At 42.9% G+C, this 22638-nt stretch overlaps 2 protein-coding genes across 2 annotated transcripts; both read right to left on the minus strand.

Annotated features, from left to right (window-relative positions):
* Positions 1-1605: 1605 nt before the first annotated feature.
* Positions 1606-8736, minus strand: ppp3r1b (protein phosphatase 3 (formerly 2B), regulatory s1ubunit B, alpha isoform, b). Its single transcript, XM_083764596.1, has 6 exons — positions 8602-8736; positions 6737-6776; positions 6317-6493; positions 3580-3639; positions 1912-2143; positions 1606-1624 (listed from the first exon to the last, which is right to left on the minus strand). The coding sequence occupies exons 1-6, from the start codon at positions 8602-8604 to the stop codon at positions 1621-1623; spliced, it is 516 nt and encodes a 171-aa protein (XP_083620722.1). The 5' UTR covers positions 8605-8736; the 3' UTR covers positions 1606-1620.
* Positions 8737-18289: 9553 nt separating this feature from the next.
* Positions 18290-22247, minus strand: cnrip1a (cannabinoid receptor interacting protein 1a; the record flags this gene model as incomplete). Its single annotated transcript, XM_083764589.1, has 3 exons — positions 18290-18454; positions 19481-19625; positions 22066-22247. The coding sequence occupies 3 exons, from the start codon at positions 22245-22247 to the stop codon at positions 18290-18292; spliced, it is 492 nt and encodes a 163-aa protein (XP_083620715.1).
* Between the last annotated feature and the right edge of the window lie 391 nt (positions 22248-22638).

Raw genomic sequence — 22638 nt, forward strand, 5'->3', positions numbered from 1 at the left:
GTATCCGTCTGTCTGTGTCCCACATGGAGATCTCTGTGTCTGTCTGTCTGTGTCCCACATGGAGATCTCTGTATCTGTCTGTCTGTGTCCCACATGGAGATCTCTGTATCTGGCCTTCTGCCTGTATCTGAAGAGGGCAAACTGACTGACTGTGAAAAGTGGACTGGTTAAGTAGGCTAATCAATTTGCAGGTGTGGGGTTGCCATGACAATCAATTGGCTGAGGCAGAGGCTGTAAATTGCACAGGTGAGGCACAGGTTTAGGCTGACCAGTGCCTTTTGTGATGGTTCTGGAGAACCGTGGGTCCGACCGACTTGAGGCCGGGAACAGTTGTGGCCCCGGCCTATTCTAGTGGAATACCTCTGTTCTAGATTCTACCTACCTACCACAACTCTATGGAGGTACTGCTACCTACCAGAACTCTATGGAGGTACTGCTACCTACCACAACTCTATGGAGGTACTGCTACCTACCAGAACTCTATGGAGGTACTGCTACCTACCACAACTCTATGGAGGTACTGCTACCTACCAGAACTCTATGGAGGTACTGCTACCTACCAGAACTCTATGGAGGTACTGCTACCTACCACAACTCTATGGAGGTACTGCTACCTACCAGAACTCTATGGAGGTACTGCTACCTACCACAACTCTATGGAGGTACTGCTACCTACCAGAACTCTATGGAGGTACTGCTACCTACCACAACTCTATGGAGGTACTGCTACCTACCACAACTCTATGGAGGTACTGCTACCTACCAGAACTCTATGGAGGTACTGCTACCTACCACAACTCTATGGAGGTACTGCTACCTACCACAACTCTATGATGGTACTGCTACCTACCAGAACTCTATGGAGGTACTGCTACCTACCACAACTCTATGGAGGTACTGCTACCTACCAGAACTCTATGGAGGTACTGCTACCTACCACAACTCTATGGAGGTACTGCTACCTACCAGAACTCTATGGAGGTACTGCTACCTACCACAACTCTATGGAGGTACTGCTACCTACCACAACTCTATGGAGGTACTGCTACCTACCAGAACTCTATGGAGGTACTGCTACCTACCAGAACTCTATGGAGGTACTGCTACCTACCAGAACTCTATGGAGGTACTGCTACCTACCAGAACTCTATGGAGGTACTGCTACCTACCACAACTCTATGGAGGTACTGCTACCTACCACAACTCTATGGAGGTACTGCTACCTACCACAACTCTATGGAGGTACTGCTACCTACCAGAACTCTATGGAGGTACTGCTACCTACCACAACTCTATGGAGGTACTGCTACCTACCAGAACTCTATGGAGGTACAAGAACTCTATGGAGGTACTGCTACCTACCAGAACTCTATGGAGGTACTGCTACCTACCAGAACTCTATGGAGGTACTGCTACCTACCTACCAGAACTCTATGGAGGTACAAGAACTCTATGGAGGTACTGCTACCTACCAGAACTCTATGGAGGTACTGCTACCTACCTACCAGAACTCTATGGAGGTACAAGAACTCTATGGAGGTACTGCTACCTACCAGACAGAACGGGTCGGAGCCCGACTACCTACCAGACAGAACCCAGACAGAACGGGCCAGAGCCCGACTACCTTTGATTGATTGATTGATTATTTTATTAGACAATATCAAATGCAAATAACAGTACATGGTACAGTCAAAAGCACATTTATCCAAAAGGATAGCACCGAAAAAAGACCTTGCGGTCTTGTTTCCATTCGGGTCCCAATGCATTAATTCACAATACAATGATGACATTAATTGAAGATACCTCAAAAAACATGAAAATTATTTACAGGTTAAGTACCAAAAATCTAAATAAATCTAAATACCAAATAAATCGCTCGGAGGGGGGGTATAGGGAGGTTGGGCAGTCAACCTACCAGACAGAACCCAGACAGAACGGGCCAGAGCCCGACTACCTACCAGACAGAACTCCTGGAAGGAGATCTTCCCGTCTCCGTCGCGGTCGGCGTTGATGATGGTCTTGTCGACGATCTGCTGCAGCTGCGTGTCCTTCAGGTTGCTCCCCACCATCATCTTCAGCACCTGGAACAGCTCGCCGTTGGAGATGTAGCCGTCCTTGTCCATGTCGTAGATCCTGAAGGCGACTGTCGGGGTCGCACAAGGTCACACGGGTCAGGGTTAGAGGTCGATGTGTGGGGACAACTTTAGTTGTTTTCAACCAAGGTTCATGTTTCAGGTTGTTATTGGAGAAAGTAAAAGATGAGTGTTCTTTTCTTTTTTTTTCATTTGCTGCTTTCTATGGTTTTAGGGATTTTAGCTGTTTTTGACAGGGGGGGGGGGGGGCATTCGAGCATGGGGCTAAACATGTATTTTATTTTACAATGTTTTATAGCGATTTATTTTTGTATCATTTACTATAGTTCTACTAGACCCCAAGAAATTACATCTGGCCACAGAAGATCACAGGATCTACTGAATGTGACGGTACTGAAGGGTAGGCTCAATATGTCAGTTTGTCACATTCAGTAGATCCTGTGATCTTTTGTGGACAGATGTAATTCCTTGGGGTCTTGTAGGACTATAGTAAATAATAGAAAAATAAATCACTATAGAATTCTGTAAAAGAATACATATTTAGCCCCATGCTCGAATGCCCCCGCCCCCCCCCTGTCAAAAACAACTAAAATCCCTAAAACGAAAGAAAGCAGCAAATGAAAGAAAAATGAACACTCATCTTTTACTTTCTCTAATAACAACCTGAAACATGAACCTTGGTTGAAAAAAACTAGTTGTCCTTTAATAAGGCCGGGGTATTCAAATGGTCGGCCTAGAGAGCTGTGCACAAAATGTATTTACATAAATCATTGTGTTTGAACACAGAATCCATTTTTGAGAACGCACACATTTTCTCCGGGGGCCACAAGCTGTGCGTCCCCCCCACACACACTCATTCTACAGTTGTGGCCCCCGGACTAATCTAGTTAAGGCCTAGTCATACTCCAGTTTGAGGTGATAAGGTGACCACCGAAAACTACAACAATTAACAATTTAAAATGTACAATTTAGACATTTATCAGACGCTCTTAATCCAGAGCGATTTACAGTAAGCAAGAACAACACATGGTAATAAATAATAGTCCTCATGAATCATACATAAACTAAGAACCTTAGCAGTGGAATCTATATAATGAAACTATGTGTATACACTATAGAGCGTCGCAGTCCCTCCCCATTTCAGAACGACGAGTGGCCCAGGAAATGATTCTCCATTAAATTATTTGATCGGCCAAAAACATTGTGTTCATTGTCATGATTTGTCATGATCCGAGTTGGCTTTGTCCGCGGCGAAACCATCTTCAAATAAATACTTTTTGAAAAGCCTATAGAGAAAATGAATGGAGAATCATTTCCTGGGCCACTCGTCGTTCTGAAAGGGGGCGGAACTGCGACGCTCTATAGAGTGCTATGTCTACATAAAATGTTTATTATTATTATAATTATATTTAAGGTGGTATTACTGTGATAGGTGGATTTAAGGCGGTATTACTGTGATAGGTGTATTTAAGGCGGTATTACTCACAGCGTAACTTCATCTCTTTGTCTCCTTTCACACTGAACTGGGACACGCCCTCGATGAACTCTGGGAAGAGGACAAAGGTCAAAGGTCAGCAGTTAGGGTTAGGGACCAATCAGACGCTCTGAATCCATTTAGACCCGAGGACCAATCAGACGCTCTGAATCCATTTAGACCCGAGGACCAATCAGACGCTCTGAATCAATTTAGACCTGAGGACCAATCAGACGCTCTGAATCCATTTAGACCCAGAGGACCATTCTACAAATCCTACTATAAATGCGCCACGTCTCTGCGTGTCTGTCTGCGTGTCTGTCTCTGCGTGTCTGTCTGCGTGTGTGTACGGTTGTAATGCACGTAACTTGAGAACCGTTCGCCCCGCCGACTTCACGTTCGACACACGTTCCACGCCCCCGCAGGGGGTGCAATGCCCGGTGTCGAGTCGGTCGGACCCACGGTTCTCCAGAACCACCACAAAAGGCGCTGGTCAGGCTCTGCCAGGGGGCCTAATCAGTCCCCTCACCTGCGCAATTCCCAGCCTCTGCCTCAGCCAATCGATTGCCATGGCAACCCCACACCTGACAATTGAATACTTAACCAGTACACTTTTCACAGTCGGTTTACACTCTTCAGGCACAGACAGACATACAGACAGACAGACAGATACAGAGATCTCCATGTGGGACACAGGCAGACAGACAGATACAGAGATCTCCATGTGGGACACAGACAGACAGATACAGAGATCTCCATGTGGGACACAGACAGACAGACACAGAGATCTCCATGTGGGACACAGACAGACAGACAGATACAGAGATCTCCATGTGGGACACAGACAGACAGATACAGAGATCTCCATGTGGGACACAGACAGACAGACGGACACGCAACTTGTTGTATCTTAAATAAATAAACCTGCATGAATTAAGGGTTAGCTGTAGGCCTACCCTGTCTGTTTCTCCTCTCGCTTCGCTCCCCTTGCTGCCCGCCTCACCCCCCCCCCCCCCCCCGCATGCATACATGCCGCAATTTGCAAGCAACTGTCACTGTGTGTTGTTAGTTGTATATTAAATTATTAAAGTATTTTTAATTTAATATGCAACAAGATGTATTAGTGAACGAAAACCTGAACCTGTGAACCATGAATTAAACAACAAATAGGCACAAACGCTGCTGTTTTGCATAGGTGCTCCTCCTGTCCTGTCTGTCTGTCTCTCTCTATCACTGTGGTCCGTCACCGTGACCAACTGACCATGCACGTTCGACAGATACCGTAACTCCAGAAAGACATCGGCCTGCTGTAGATTAGGCTACAGTAGGCTACCCAAGCATGTTGGGACTCTCCGCAGCTGCAGCACTGCAAGGCTACTTTCCAACGTCCCGTCATGGAAATAGTCCAGCACAGACAGCCCAAATCCTTGCATGTATGCGCTCATGCAATTAAAACACTGTTTAAATGGCTTAAGCGTCAAGCTTAATTTGTTAAGTTGTAAAGTTGGAAATCTCCTACTAATTTCATATGACACAAAGACACATCGATGATGTAGGCCTTTTCCTTTTTTCTTTTATTTTTTTACATGTATTCCATATACATACAGTTTTATATTAACATTTTAGGAGTGAATACATATATGTTTCGATGCCTGTGACAGCCTCTCAGCTGGTCAAACTATGCTGCTCCGCCGTTCTACGAATTTCGACAAGCTCACAACGCGTCACAGCGTGACGCGTTGTAGATCGGCTATTTTCAGCATGCAACCAAAAATGACTCATACTGGATCTCTCCACTGGAAGTACCCTCACTAAAAACGCCGGGACAACGCTCCACACGTCCCAAACTCTTCTCCCTTCTGGCTCCAAAACTGTGGAATGCACTTTCCATTGCAGTCAGAACTGCAGCATCACTCCCAATCTTCCGCCGTAGCCTGAAAACCCACCTTTTCAGACTCCATCATGGCCCATAGCACTTACCCTACCCCCTTAGATAGCATTTCTGTTGACTTAGATAGCATTTGACACAGACTTATAGCATGTTATGTAGACAGCACTATAATTGCATTGTATATAGTCATAGCACGCCATAGTACATATGTATAGCATAGTAGTAAATATGTATAGTTTATATGCACAGTATAGTGTAACAGTATGTATAGTTTCATTATATAGATATTCCACTGTTACTTTCTTAGCTAACGCATGTTTCATGATAAACGCTTTTATGTGATGTATTCCCATACTTTTGTTCTTGCTTAATGTAAGTCGCTCTGGATTAAGAGCGTCTGCTAAATGCCTAAATTGTAAATTGTAAATTGTCCACTAGTTCCTTCATAACATTTCAAAATCGTCAGTATATTTAGCCCATTCTGAACGGGAACCCATTTTGGTGTTAGCATCATGTTATGCTTTAGCTATTGAAAAATAGCAGATCTACAAGCTCATAGCGCGCCACCGAATGGCGCGCTACGAGCTTGTAGGTCTGCTATTTTTGAAAAATGAAACAACGACTGACATTTTTAGAATCTGATCTCAGGTCAGAATGGGTTAATCAGACCAGTGTGTGTCCAGTGGAAACCTTGTATGAATCTGATCTCAGGTCAGAATGGGTTAGTCTTGGTTTTAGTCACCATAGCTTCGTTTTCATTTAGTTTCTATTTTAGTCGTCGAAAGGTCGAAAAATAGTTGGTCTTAGTTTTTAGGCGATCCGGACCGACCTTTAATAATAATAATAATAATAATCTACCTTTGAAGTCGACCTCTCCGTTCCCGTCCGTGTCGAAGATGTCGATGACCCTCTGGACCAGTGGGTTCTGCTGCAGCTCGGGCAGAGACATGAACTCCTCCACACTCAGAGAACCAGAGTTATCCAAGTCCAGCTTCTTGAACCTCTTCCCCAGACGCTTGATCTCATCAGCGTCGACTAGAGAGAGAGAGAGAGAGAGACATTACGTTAACTATATCTGACAGTTTTAACTAGTTGCAATCTGACAGTTTTAACTAGTCTGTTGCAATCTGACAGTTTTAACCAGTCTGTTGCAATCTGACAGTTTGAACTAGTCTGTGACTAATCTGACTCTGAATAAGACTGTTAGTTGTGGAGTCACCTTAACATGTATTGTGAGTGTGATTGTGAAAGAAAGAAAGAAAGAAAGGTCATACTTACAGTGTGTGCACATCTCCAGTGGAAAACTAGCTTCATTTCCCTGTAAAACACAAAGAACACAACATGAAACTAGTTTACTACTGTAATGGGATTATAATCCCTCTTATTGCGAACGCAGTGAGCCACTTACTATGAGACCCTGCTGCTCATGTCTGTGTATGTGTGTGTGTGTGTGTGTGTGTGTGTGTCTGTCCCGCTGTGACACCACCCGCCCGCCACCAGAGGGCGCAGCTGTAGCACACACACACACACACAGGGCGCAGCTGTAGCACACACACACACACAACCACACACACACGAGCTGCGTTCGCTTCCCGCGTTTGCGCGTCTTACTTGTCTAAAGCAGGGGTCTTCAACAGCGCGTCAGGGACCCCTAGGGGGTCCTCAGAGTTACTACACCTTCATAAATCTGCTCTGCGCTGCGTTGTGTATTCAGTATTCACCCAAAAAATAAGACTTGGAGTCAGATATTGTCCTCTAGTTTCACATCCATGTGAAAGTTATGGTTGCAACTCTAGATTTTGTTTATAATGGGATGAATCTAAAGTTGCAATACCCTCCATTGACTCCCCACTCATCCAATTTGCGTTTGGATGAGTGGGGAGTCCAGGAAGGAAGTGAGCCCAGTATCCATGAAATCATGGAGCCCATGGACACTTTGAAATACTAAAATATCAACAAAAAAACACACATATTACCCACATTAAAAACCTCCAGGAAAGTGTTTGTCTCCAAAACATAATTAAAATAAGATCTGGTTGCAAAAGTGGTGAAGTGGCCCTTTAATTTTGCTTAAATCTGCAACAATCTTATACAACATGCAGGCTGTTTCAGCTGGCTCTCAGCTAATGGGTCTTTGAGCTGAGAAACGTTGAAGACCCAATAGCAATGATTACTGTCCCAATATAGAGCTATTTAACACTGTTACTGAACACACTCTATAGCAATGATTACTGTCCCAATATAGAGCTACTTAACACTGTTACTGAACACACACTATAGCAATGATTACTGTCACAATATAGAGCTATTTAACACTGTTAATGAGCACACACACACACACACACACACACACACACACACACACACACACACACACACACAATATGATTACTGCCCCAATATAGAGCTATTTAACACCGTTACTGTCTACTGAACACACGCTATAGCAATGATTACTGTCACAATATAGAGCTATTTAACACTGTTACTGAACACACACTATATCAATGATTACTGTCACAATATAGAGCTATTTAACAGTGAACACTGTTACTGAACACACTCTATAGCAATGATTACTGTCCCAATATAGAGCTACTTAACACTGTTACTGAACACACACTATAGCAATGATTACTGTCACAATATAGAGCTATTTAACACTGTTACTGAACACACTCTATAGCAATGATTACTGTCAATATAGAGCTATTTAACACCGTTAATGAACACACACTATATCAATGATTACTGTCACAATATAGAGCTATTTAACACTGTTACTGAACACACACTATAGCAATGATTACTGTCACAATATAGAGCTATTTAACACTGTTAATGAACACACACACACACACACACACACACGCACACACACACACAATATGATTACTGCCCCAATATAGAGCTATTTAACACTGTTACTGAACACACTCTATAGCAATGATTACTGTCGAGCTATTTCACACTGTTACTGAACACACATTATAGCAATGATTACGGTCACAATACAATGCTAATAATACATAATCTAATAATAATAATAAACCCATAACAGTAGCATTAGCTTCCATGCTACACTGTTATGTGTAATACATTACATATAGTGCCTATAGTGATAAACCGTGCATGTGTCTCACCATGGCGTCAGTCGTTCTCTTCCACACGTTCAGGAATTAAAGTTCATTTGAAATGTTTGAACGATTTGATCTGTTTGGTTTTCATTCACTGTGCACACTTCCTGCTTCAGAGACGGAGGTTTACACTGATAGTGGTGACCTGTAAGAATGTTGTTTCCATTAACTGCACTTCCTGCTGTGTGTGTGTGTGTGTGTGGGGGGGGGGGTTAAACCGACATTGGTGACCTGTAGAATGAATTTAGTTGGTTGAGAGTTTAACTGGTGGCTACCATATATGGTTGGGGATCAATGCTTTTAAAAACAGCGCCCTCCGGAGTCACTGAATTCCACAGGTGAACAGTTGTGGTGTGACGCGTGGCTTATCTTATTGGCGCAGAGGATGGAACCTTTGATGGAACCGTCGAGTCAAACCCCACTAAGAATAACACACTTCAGAATAAAACCCAGAAACTAAGAATATTATACAAGATATATCACTCATTCTTGAGATGAGGGACAAAAGTGGAAAAAACATGTCCCACACATAAGAGCCTTATTATTGTTAAAAATAAATTAATTTAATAAAAATAAAAGCACTTGCAAAATTAAATGTAATACAGTTGTGTATTATTATGCCATTAATTTCATTATAATTGTTTTCATATGCCATCTGAATTAGTTAAAAGCAGGCACTGTACCCAAAAACGCCTGTATTTAGCCTGTCCCCAGCAAGTGGTCATAATTTCAAACTGCTAAAAAAGTGTCTAATACTGTCACAATCACATAAATATACATACTAAATTAAAGTAGATTGTCAACAACATAGCAAACAATATACACAATAATTTTAATTTATATTTTCCATTAGATATCTCATATCAAATGTGTGTCCTACGTCTCCCGTCAACTCCGTCAGGTTTTTTAAAAGTCTTAAATTAATCAGAAAATATTGTCAACAGATTTAGCCTGAAGACTCCTTTTCCAAGTCCCGTTTGTATTTGTTGCAACTGTGGAGCACCTGGTCTGAAAAGCATTCAATTGTTTGATATTTTAAACAAACAATGTTGATATCAGGGTGGTCACAGCTTTTACATGTCAACTCCGTCAGGACATTATTATGATCTTTGTTAAGAATTCCAAAATAATGTTTAATATAAAAGTTTAGGGTTAGGTTTAGCTAACAAATGAAGCAAAAACAAAATGGCTACATTGTACTACAGAGGGTTAAGATGAAAACAAATGACATTTTGTCAACTCCGTCAGACGTCAACTCCGTCAGGTTTTGTGTCTGACGGAGTTGACATGTATCTGACGGAGTTGACAAAAGTGTTCCTAAAACAATAAAATTATAGTTTTTGAATAATGGGACGTATTCTAATTTGGCACACAGTTAGAGCATGCCTTAAGGAACATTTTTGGCTATAGGGCCATCACAGATTTGTCTCGTGGTGACCATGGCAGCCATTTTCCAAAATTGCCGCCACCTGATGTTATTTTACAATAATTCAAGTTCTACACCACCTAGGATCTTGATGCTGGTGACTAAGACTACATTTTCAAGGATGAGGGATACATTGGTACTATTTAGATTTGTCCTGTGACCATGGCAGCCATTGTTTTTCAAAATGGCCGCCACCTGCTGTTATTTTACAATAACTCAAGTTTTAGACCACATAGGATCTTGATTCTGCCGACTAATAATACATTTTAAAAGATGAGGAATACAGTGGTACTATTTAGATTTGTCCTGTGACCATGGCAGCCATTGTTTTTCAAAGTGACCACCAACCTGCTGTTATTTTACCAATAACTCAAGTTTTAGACCACCAAGGATCTTGATTCTGGCGACTAATCATTACATTTTCAAGGATGAACTTTCTCTGGGAGGGGTCAGGGCTTATTTCAGGTGCAGGTTGAGTTGCTACTGACAGGACATTAAAAGGAGGTGGGCTTTCTGGCCTTTGACTTGTCTCTTTCAGGTACAGACGCACAGTTTGACTTCACTGGCCACTGCAGTGTGGCGTTGTATCTTGGTGGCCTCCTGCCAGTGTTTCTCCATCCTTCTCATGAGCTCTGTGTTCTGGGGCTCTGTTATAGTCAACTTACATTGTCTTGGCTGGAGATTGCTTTCCTGCAGGGTCCAGCCCAGTCTTGTGCAGATGGCTACTGGCCCACCTGGAGGCCCCAACCTCACTTGTTTGGTTGGTGTGATTAGGTGGGGTGGTCTTCCCCAATCAGGATGAAGGGTTTGACCCTTTCAAACGGCAGTCTGGCCAAGTGTCTGTATTTAGTTGTGAGGCTAGATACAGGATACGATTGCTCACCCAGCCCCAGGTGACTTGAGGTGAAGGCTCCTTTGATTTGGTAACATTGCTTTGGTTGACATGCTGGGGACACAGAACGACACTGATGCCTTCAGTGTCTGCACATCCTGCCTGATAGTCCTGAAGGCAGATCTTCTGTCTTCAGTCTTTCGCTCACTGTTCACTGCTCACTGTTCACCTCAAGCAGGTCTTCAAGGTGTTTGCCTTTGCACAGGCTATATGGCTAGGACTCATGCTTCAACCACTCAGAGAACTCCAACAGGGTGTTGGTTGCTCCTGGGCCGCAGAGCATTGTGCGGCAGAATTCAGCTCTCATCCCTGGTGGCAGCTTGTTGAGGAGTCGTGCAACATGTGAGCCGCATCTAAGTTCTGTGTCTCCCTCTGGGCCTAGGGTAGACACTTGCTATTTTCCGTAACACTAATTGGTGGGGCTGTCCAAACTTGTTGTTTAGGTGTCAATCGGGTCTCTGTTTGTGAAGTCGGGTCTAGGTGGTCTAGAAGATGAGTTATTTAGTCAGGGGATATTAATACAATCTGGTAATAAATTCCTTATCAAGAATTTTCTTCACCAATGTGTTTGGAAGGGTGTCTACTAACATATCCCACATTGCTTTATATTCAACCACCCTAGGGGACCTTTTGACAGCTGCTGAAAGTTGGGGTACCATCAACAACCTATATAAGGCAAAATGTTCATTATGCTTTAAGTAGCATGTGACATGTCAAACTAGGGAGTTTTCATGATTCTGAATGCATTCCAAGCATTAGCTATGCACGAAGAACACTCCTTGGGCTGAAAACGGCCATAGCCATCATCACAAAATGAGGTCAGCACATTTGGGCAAGTGGATATATGGCCGAATTTAGCCCAAGGGGTTTGACCCCTAGTTTGGCCATAGACTCCCTAGTTTTGCCATAGCCACTTGGTATGGTACCCAACTTTCAGCAGCTGTCAAAAATGCCTCTAGGGTGGTTCAATAGAAACCAATGTGGGATATGTTAGTAGACACCTTTACAAACACATTGGTGAAAAAATTCTTGGTAAGAAATGTATTCACAGATTTGACATTATTCTGATAATAGGCCTATTCCCTGACTAAATTGGTAAAATAATAGCAGGTCCACCATTTTTTTAAATGGCTGCCATTGTCACGGGATAAATCTAAATAGATAAAACTGTATTCCTCCTCATTGAAAATGTAGGATTAGTCATCAGAATCAAGATCCTAGGTGGTGTAGAACTTGAGTTATTGTAAGATAACAGCAGGTGGCTGCCATTTTGAAAATGGCTGCCATGGTCACAGGGCCAATATAAATAGTACCACTGTATTCCTCATCCTTGAAAATGTGGGATTAGTCACCAGAATCAAGATCCTAGGTGATCTAGAACCTAAATCAGTTAAACTTGTCAACTCCGTCAGATGTTAGTCAACTCCGTCAGATGTTCGTCCCGTGATGTTTTTGTTAATTTCCAAAGAAATAGAAAATGTGATGTTAAATATTTTGTGCATATGTATTGAAACACCAACTGAAATGATACGTAATGATGATTATTATTATTTTTTTACATGGTTTTCATGTTATAATATTGAAAATAGAGGTTGAAATGACGGATTTGAGAAATTGGATATTTCATAATAGTGTGATATTGGAAAAAAACAATATTAAAATAATTGTATTACTTAACTTGATTACTGAAAGCCATTATAAGAGAACTTAGGACTTTATATTATTGTTGAAATTATCAAATTCAATTAAAAGGTATTTTAGTGTGTCTGACGGAGTTGACATGAATCGGGTATTAAGTGCATAAATGTCCCATTTTAGAAAGAAATGTTATGCGAAAAACCTGTTCCTTCTCAATATTGGTAGTTGAGACCTGTGTCTACAAATACATCCATTTGATTTGAATGTATCTTAAAAAAAAAAAAAATCCAGTTTGAAAAAAGTTTTGTCCCTTATCTCAAGAATGGGTGATATATATATATAAAAAGCCCCTATATTGTGATTTTTACCTGAAAATAACAATATAGGCTACTTTTGAACGATTTTGTTTTTATTTTGTAGTGGAAATTCTCGTTAGCTTCCACTTAATTGTTTCTGTCATACAAAAAACCAAAATAAATAATTCATAATTCATATTAGTATTAGTGTTGTTGTTGTTGTTATTATTATTATTATTATTTCGTTTTTGTGAATAAAAGAAAGCCCTGGGATGTTTCTGTTGTTGAATGATAAAATAAACACTATTTGGTACAATAAATAATTTTAATCCAAGCAGCTCATTTTGCTGATGTTGATATGACAGTCGTATATGACCAGTGGTTGTCAAAGTGGGGTCCGAGGACCCCGGTGGGTCCTTGAAGGCGTTCCTTGGGGTCCCCAGAAACATGTCGGCTATTTTTTAAAGATTGTTTTGATTGATTGATTGAAATATTTATTAACAGTTTGTAGAATTTACAGTACATTTTAAGCACAAACTCAATACAAAGACTGTTAACTGTGAGTGGACGACCCAATTAAGCATTACACTTGTTTACAACAGGGTCCACATTGTTCAATTCATCAAAACATTTAGAGACATACAAATAGACACTTCTATGTAGCTAAAGAACAGAACAGGAATTCATCATATAGGAAGCAAAAAGGGAAAAGATACATATACAGTGAGGGGAAATGGGGTGGGGGGGGGGATTCAGATTTTACAGAGGCCAGTTTCGAATTGCAGCCATCCGTAGGTGCCCTTTGAGAGCGGTTTTGAAGGAGTCAAGGGATTCACATGTCTTAATGACTGTTGGTAGGGCGTTCCACATTTTGGTGGCATAGGAGCGAAAATAATTTAGTCCCTTGTTTGTGCCGAATCTGGGTTGTACATGGTTTGTTGCACTCCCTCTGGTGTTGTGGGTGTGGACTTCGTTTACATTAAGGAAGTATTTAGACAGGTACATGGGTATCTTGGTGGTGTATCGAATCTTGTGGACCAGACCCATTGCAAGATGCTGTACTCTGTCATCGACCCTAAGCCATCCCAGCCTGTCAAAGTGGGCAGGGGTGAGGTGGGTTCGGGGGGTGAGGCCAAGTAGGAGCCTGACCAGTTTGTTTTGGGAGGTCTGGAGCCTTGTTTTAAGGGCCTTTGAGGTGCTGTGGTACCAAGAGGTGGATGCATAGTCAAAGAAACCTTGTACGAGGGCTCCTGTTAAGGTCTTCAAGGTGTTTTTGCTGACCAGTGAGGAGATCCTGTAAAGGAATCTTGTTCTTTGATTGACTTTTTTGATTACGTTGGTGGCCATCTTATCACCGGAAAGATTGGCCTCCAGGATGGAACCTAGGTAGGTAATTTGATCTTTCCGTGTGATAATATTGTCACCCACTCTAACCAAGAAGCCATCTGCCTTGCTGAGATTACTATTTGATCCGAAGAGGATGGATTCAGTTTTTCCCAGGTGTAAGGATAGTTTGTTGCAGGTGCAGATTCTACCGAGTTCAGAGCTGAGGGTCTTTTCAACCTGCAGTTTGTTCCTGTCCGAGACCAGCAGTGCTGAGTCATCTGCGAACAGGAACAAGTTGCAGTCACAAGCTGAAGTCATGTTGTTAACATATATTAGGAACAGTAAAGGCCCTAGTATGCTTCCTTGTGGGACGCCACAGCTCACTGGGAGGGGAGGGGACAGTGTTCCGTTCACCTCCACCATCTGTTCTCTCCCCTCCAGGTAGGATTGCATCCAGCTCACTGATGTGCTATCAAAACCAATAGCTTTAAGCTTGTTAACCAGTATGGAGTGGTTCACGGTGTCAAAAGCCTTTTGGAGGTCCAGCATGACCATGCCGCAGTATTTTCCAGCGTCCACCTCGTGTTTGATGTGGTCGCTCAAATAGAGGAGGCATGTGTCAGTGGAGTGGGATGTTCTGAAACCAGATTGGAACTCGTACAGCAATTTATTAGTGGCAAGATACTTTTCAACCTGTTCATAGTCTATTTTTTCCATCACTTTCGAGATGGAGCTTAGAATAGAAATAGGGCGGTAGTTGCCGGGTTCTAATTTACTCCCTTTTTTGTACAAGGGGGTTACTTTGGCCAGTTTAAAATCTTGGGGGACCTGTCCCTGTTTGATGGAGAGGTTAACTATGTGGGTGATGACTGGAGCTATGGAAAAGGCTGAGTCTCTGAGAAATTTGGAGGGGATATTGTCATGGCCAGTGGCCATGAAAGGCCAGTGAGTCGAAGTGTTTCCTCCACCTGGTCTCCTCCCAGTGGGACGTGGTCCTTGGTCTGCCCCGGGGTCTCCTCCCAGTGGGACGTGGTCCTTGGTCTGCCCCGGGGTCTCCTCCCAGTGGGACGTGGTCCTTGGTCTTCCCCGGGGTGTCCTCCCAGTGGGACGTGGTCCTTGGTCTTCCCCGGGGTGTCCTCCCAGTGGGACGTGCCTCGAGGACCTCCCTAGGGAGACGCCCGAGAGGCATCCTAACTAGATCCCCCGAACCACCTATTAGCTGCAGGCTCCTTTCCAGAACCACCTATTAGCTGGCACCTTCCAGAACCACCTATTAGCTGGCACCTTTCCAGGCGAAGAAGCAACAACTCTACGCCGAGTACTAGATCATTATATACACCTGCTGTCTTAACCCATTTTGGGTGGGAACCCCTTTTGGTGTTTCAAGCATTATGTTATACTTTAGCTATTGAAAAATAGCAGATCTACAAGCTCATAGCGCGGCACCGAGTACCACGCTACGAGCTTGTAGGTCTGCTATTCTTTTTAGATCGTGAAAATGTGGCCCAAATGTTTAAACTTTCAGAGCGAACAGTTTTTAACTCAAATCTTTGCTTCTGTGGGGTTCCCTGGAACAACATATTTTCAGATGGGGGTCGGTGGCCAATTACATATAATTTTTGGGGTCCTCGACATGAAATATTGAGCACCACTGATATAGAAACATAAGGTATTTCAGAAAACTTTCGACGTCAGGCCTAAATGGGTTCCCATGTTACTTGTTATTATTTGTTTATTGCGTTGTTGTTGTTCAAGTTATACGGCATCATTTTTTATTCATGTACACAGTGTATACTCGTTCCAATAAATATAAGAAAAACAGCACATTGTTTCATCATATAATTATCAATACATCTTTGTAAAACACAAAACATTTTTCTTTTTCTTCATTTGTTTTTTGTTTTTAGTCAAAAAACTATTCCAGCCACCATGCGCTTCAACATAACAGGAGAGACACAGAAAATAGAGAAATTACACTAAAATAAAATGAAAAACAAAACGATGACACGATGCTTCCATTCGGAACCACACGCACATACGCGTCTGCACACACACACATGCACGCTCGCACGCACACACGCGCATACACACGCAAGCACACACACACACACACACACACACACACACACACACACACACACACACACACACACACACACACACACACACACACACACACACGCAGAGTAATATTAGATATGATTATTTCCAAATGAAGGTGTCTTTGACCCCAAAGATTCACACATGTCCTGCAGCTGTTTCGCCACTAGGGGTCAGTGTTGTCCCACCTTGGAGGCTATCCTTCAGCCTTGCTGTAATCATTAGAATATGACATCTTATTGGTCCTCTTCTTCAATGGAGGCGTGGCTTTTAATTAGAACATGATGTCTTATTGGTCCTCCTCTTCAAGGGAGGTGTGGCTTCTACGCTGATGATTGGTAGATCTGGTATTTTGGGGAGTAGATCAGGATGAGAGAGAAATCACACCTGTGTGAAGTGAGGGGCGCTCATCCTACATCATCTCATTCTGGCCAATCGCAATTTGCTTCCTCACTTTTCCGTCTTCACTTTTGTCTTCAATGTTTGTGTTTACACAAACCCATAAGGGGGGGGGGGGGGGGGGGGTGGCTACCGTCCCTCAAAAACACATGTTCTAAGGATGACACACCGGCCTATATTCTGCTTGTAGATTCTTCTTTTGAGGGCCTATATTCAGCTATAGTGTAGATCCTTCTTTTGAGGGCCTATATTCAGCTATAGTGTAGATTCTTCTTTTGAGGGCCTATATTCTGCTTGTAGATTCTTCTTTTGAGGGCCTATATTCTGCTTGTAGATTCTTCTTTTGAGGGCCTATATTCTGCTTGTAGATTCTTCTTTTGAGGGCCTATATTCTGCTTGTAGATTCTTCTTTTGAGGGCCTATATTCAGCTATAGTGTAGATCCTTCTTTTGAGGGCCTATATTCAGCTATAGTGTAGATTCTTCTTTTGAGGGCCTATATTCAGCTATAGTGTAGATTCTTCTTTTGAGGGCCTATATTCTGCTTGTAGATTCTTCTTTTGAGGGCCTATATTCTGCTTGTAGATTCTTCTTTTGAGGGCCTATATTCAGCTATAGTGTAGATCCTTCTTTTGAGGGCCTATATTCAGCTATAGTGTGACATTAAATGCCATTGACAATGAATAGAGAATTTGCGTAATTATGTTTCTGAGCAAATGATGATGGTGTACGATGATAAGAGCGCCCCTCACTTCACATGGGTGTGATTTTTTTCCTTCACATTCCTGAGCCAATCATGTGTTGACCGGCAGATGCAGGCCTACTTTTCTCTTTTAAAGAATCACACCTGTGTGAAGTGAGGGGTGCTCTTATCATCATGCATGCATTATCTCATTCCGGCCAATCGCAATTTCCATCTTCACTTTTCTGCCCTCACTTTTATCTTCAATAATATGTACTTTGCTCAGCCAATCAAATCCTAGCTATGGGATGATCAGCCAATCACAAGCCAATGTTTGTGTGCACACAAACATTGCTATTTTATCTGCTATTTTAGAAAATTTGCCGCAAATCTTTGAGTATATATATTCTTTCGGAGCGAACGTTTTTAACTCAAATCTTTGCTTCTGGGGAGGGGGTCCCAGCTGGAACAACATATTATCAGATGGGGGTCGGCGGCCAATTACAGATATTATTGGGGTTTTCTGTCAGGAATTAGAAGTCCTTCCTAGTGTTTAGAGTTGTGTCCTAGTGTTTAGAGGTGTGTCCTAGTTGTAGAATGGTCGTCGGGTCTAAATGGGTTTAGAGGTGTGTCCTAGTGTTTAGAGGTGTTTCCTAGTGTTTAGAGGTGTGTCCTAGTGTTTAGAGGTGTGTGTCCTAGTTTTTAGAGGTGTGTCCTAGTGTTTAGAGGTGTGTCCTAGAGGTGTCTGTCCTAGTGTTTAGAGGTGTGTGTCCTAGTGTTTAGAGGTGTGTCCTAGTGTTTAGAGGTGTGTCCTAGTGTTTAGAGGTGTGTCCTAGTGTTTAGAGGTGTGTCCTAGAGGTGTGTGCTAGTGTTTAGAGGTGTGTCCTAGTGTTTAGAGGTGTGTCCTAGAGGTGTGTCCTAGTGTTTAGGTGGTTCTCAGTTGAAAGCCTCCTTGTTGATCCACATGAGGCTGCGCGTCTCGTTGGGTTTGACTTCGTACTCGATGTCGCTGAACTTGTTGCCACACTGACAGTGTTCTCGCTTGTAGTAGTTGTAGAACTTGACCTGCCACACCGTCTCGAACTGACCCGCCACTGGGAACTGGAGGGGGGGGGGGGGAGAGAGGGGGAGAGAGGGGAGAGAGAGAGAGGGGGGGAGAGAGAGAGAGGGGAGAGAGAAAGGCGGGGGAAGGGGGGAGAGAGGGGAGAGAGAGAGAGAGGGAGGGGGGAGAGAGAGAGAGAGGGGGGAGAGAGAGAATCAATCACAGCAATTGATTGATTGACTGAAACATGTATTAACAGTTTGCAGAATTACAGTACATTTAAAGCACAACTCAATACAAAGAGACTCTTAACTGTGGAGAGAACCAATCATACAGCAGCACCGTAAACAAAGGGATAGAATAAAGAGTTAAACTAACAGTAACATATTATGTTCCATATATACAGCAACAAATCACACCTGTGTGACGTGAGGGGCACTCTTATCATTATACATCTATTGACCTCATTTCTCCTTTCATTGTCAGAATTGTCTATATGACATTCTGACCTCTATGACCTTCTGACCTCTATGACCTCTATGACCTGGACAGGCTGCTATAGAGCGCCGCAGCCCCGCACAGCCCCCTTTCATGACGACGAGAGACCCGGAACAAAATTCCCCGTTTATTTTCCTTTTCAAAAAGTATTTATTTAAAGACGTTTACGCCGCGGACAAAGACAACTGGAGTTCTGACAAATCATGACAACAAACACAACGTTTTGGGGACGATCAAACAAAACAAAAAGTGTTGTGTATCCTGCCATGTTTTTCTTCATTCTAATTGTTTGATCGGCCCCAAAATATTGTGTTTGTTGTCAACGCTCTATAGGTCTAGATACAGTGTTCTGTCCTCTATGACCTGGACCGGCTCCTATTGGTCAGTGTCCTCCTCATCTCTAGGCTCCTATTGGTCAGTAGCTCACCTCTATGATCCTATTGGTCAGAATCTCACCTCTATGCTGACCTGGACAGGCTCCTATTGGTCAGAATCCTCACCTCTATGCTGACCTGGACAGTCTCCTATTGGTCAGTATCTCACCTCTATGCTGACCTGGACAGGCTCCTATTGGTCAGAATCCTCACCTCTATGCTGACCTGGATCGGCTGTCTGTCTCCACTCTTGGTGTGAGGAACTCCCTCTGTGTCGTACTGACCCTGATAGACCACCTGCTGCTCGTCTTTAGACTCCTCCTCCAGAGGGAAGACCACGCCTCCAATGTTCATGTTTCTGCAAGAAGAATAAGATGATTACAATATACTTTATTACATGGCTTGGCTCCAAATCAAACTAAAAAGGTGTTGTCTTTTGTCTGATCTTTTTTTTAAATAAATTGTTATGTTGTTAGATGACTGCCGTTAGGCCAAGAGGGGGCGCCAGTATACCAAACTAGGACAAGGTAGACAGTATAGGAAACATATAACTTAAAATATTTAAAAAATGATACCAGCCCAAATTATGAGATTTACGGCACAATTCAGCACAAATCCAGCACTAAGGAATGACACCATTTGTATTCATGTTTTCATCATATGGGGCAATAATGGGGTGCCAACTTCATGGACGTACCAAATGGACCCTTACTCAGAGAGGGGAATCATTCGTTCAGACAGTAGGACATAAGTTAAATATAAGTTGTTTGATGATCTTTAGGCTATTAGATGTTGTTTACAGTAAAACTATGATGTTGTGAGGTTATAATAATAATAATAATAAAATATACGATTTATATAGCGCTTTTCTGGGTACCCAAAGTCGCTTTACAGAAAGAAGTACAGACATATTTATTAGGTTCACAGTCACATACTGGACGACCGCGCCCCGTTTAGCCTTTTGGACCAACACGGACATTATCCTCCCTGTTATTGTGGCCTCTTTTCCACCGGTTGGTTCCCAATGGGAACCGGTTCAGTTCTTTTCCACCGGTTGGTTCCCAATGGGAACCGGTTCAGTTCTTTTCCACCGGTTGGTTCCCAATGGGAACCGGTTCAGTTCTTTTCCACCGGTTGGTTCCCAATGGGAACCGGTTCAGTTCTTTTTGGTTCTTAGTCCATGAGCCAGAGCTCCAAAATTGGAACGTTAATTATGAATGAGTGGACAAAACTATACCTATATTAGATTGTTATCACCATGACATTTCCCCAATTGAGTACTTCAACGAAGACAATGATTTATTGTATTACAATTTTTACATTTTTAAATATGTAAATGTCGCATTATGTAGGAAAATATACAAACCAACCGCTGGAAAAGGGGTCTGTGTGTAATACTGTGTATCTCTGACAGTTTCACTGTAATTCCATGTTTATACTTCTCCCTGCACATTCATATTCATAATATAACGCATACGGGTTGTTACCCGACCATACGGGTTGTTACCCGACCATACGGATTGTTTGTGTTCCAAAATACTTCCTATATTGTTTCATTAAGACCTGTGTTTTAATCTGTCCGTGCCTGACGTTCCCTGCATTCCTCAACGAGTGAAGTGGCGCTGATGCAACAGGCGGAATACGGTATTACACTCCACGGGAACCAGAATTACGACGGCGTTCAGGCACAGGCGAGATGAAAACATACAATACTGGATGTTACGGAACACAGACAGTCCGTACCGTCCGGAAACGTCCATAGCTTCAGCAACAAGTGCTTTATATTTAAGATGTCTACCTTGACGGAGAAGTACGAGCATTAAAGACGGAGTAGCAGCGGCTATTTGAGAGTATTGTCCGAGACTGACAGACGCACACATGTCAGAACCAAAGTGGAGGTCCATAACGGCTGTATCATAACAGACCACGCCCATCACGGAAAGCACTTTCACCATCTTTACACACACACACACACACACACACACACACACACACACACACACACACACACACATGGGGCGGCGACGGCGCATGGATGAATTAGACATGCACGCGCAGTGCGCAGCGTCAACACACGTACAGCATCATCATTTATTAAAAACCACAACAAAAAGCGCCTCTCATGTAGGCTATAGACCTGCTGTCTGTGCTGGAATGAACACACATTATTCTACTAATGTAGGCTAAACCTACTGAATTAAGTATAACACACATATATAAAGGCCTTATTCTACTATGTAGGCTAAACATATACAAGCATCATGTTCATATAGCATCGTCCTCTATATAGGCTAACCTACACGAATTGCATGACTTATTGCTCTATCATCGCCAGTTCAAATAAACGCCATCCATCCATCCATCCATCCTAGCAGAGGAGTGTGTTTCCTTACGGATCGGTTCATTACAGCTGTCCTGTTATGTTACACAGCCAGGCAGCGGCCTCAGTCACAACAACAGACTATATACATTTACACCAACATTTACACATGGCTGTACATTTAGAGCAGCTGTCATACAGCGGCCTCAGTCACACCAACAGACTAGCCTACAACAGAAGCCTCCCAATATGAATATAGCCTACTACACTACACTTGCTGACCACGATAGAGAATATATAAAATAATAAAACCTTTTTAAAAACATAGGTCTATTATATTCATAATATACATGATCCTTATATGGCCTGGACGTTGAATACAAAACATTTTTAAAACATATTGTAGGCATTAATTCTTACGTGGCCTGCGCAGGTTCCCAGGCTTCTTGACATTATTTATAATATTAATAATTCTTACGTGGCCTGCACGCCCGATCCAGGCTTCATGACCACCTGGATGCGGTACTTGGACCCGGTGAGCAGCTTGATGGTTCGGTTCTGGCCGAAACGCGTGCCGTCCACCTTGTAGAACACCGGGCCGTCGTTGGGCTGGATCTTCAGGGAGATGGACAGCTGGATCAGCTCCGGGACCGAGTCCATTATCAGCTATACTACTAATATATGATCTATAGTGATCTATTGTTGTATTGTGAGGTTAAAATCAGCACAGCGGCAGCTATAGAGCTGTTTCTCCTCCAGCAGGAACAAAAAAAAGAAGAGATCGAGGATAGGATGCTGCCGTGATGTGACGTGACTTCACATGCCGGTGCACGCATCGACGCACGCATGAGCGCGCGCGGCGTGCACGAGCTGGTTAATGGATTACTAGTCGACAATAGTCAGTCAGCCAGCAGCTGTTGATCTATTGATTGGACTCGGAGCAAATAAGATAACCGCGCGCGCACACGCACACGCACACGCACACGCACACACACACACACACACACACACACACACACACACACACACACACACACACACACACACACAC

This window comes from Protomyctophum parallelum (genome assembly GCF_964188405.1).
Source record: "Protomyctophum parallelum genome assembly, chromosome: 5".
NCBI classification, from domain to species: domain Eukaryota; kingdom Metazoa; phylum Chordata; class Actinopteri; order Myctophiformes; family Myctophidae; genus Protomyctophum; species Protomyctophum parallelum.

Coding starts and splice junctions, on each gene's coding strand:
- ppp3r1b (XM_083764596.1), bottom strand. Junction 6,494..6,736: donor ACTGGAGATGTGCACACACT/GTAAGTATGACC, acceptor CTCTCTCTCTAG/TCGACGCTGATGAGATCAAG. Junction 2,144..3,579: donor CAAAGAGATGAAGTTACGCT/GTGAGTAATACC, acceptor CGACCCCGACAG/TCGCCTTCAGGATCTACGAC.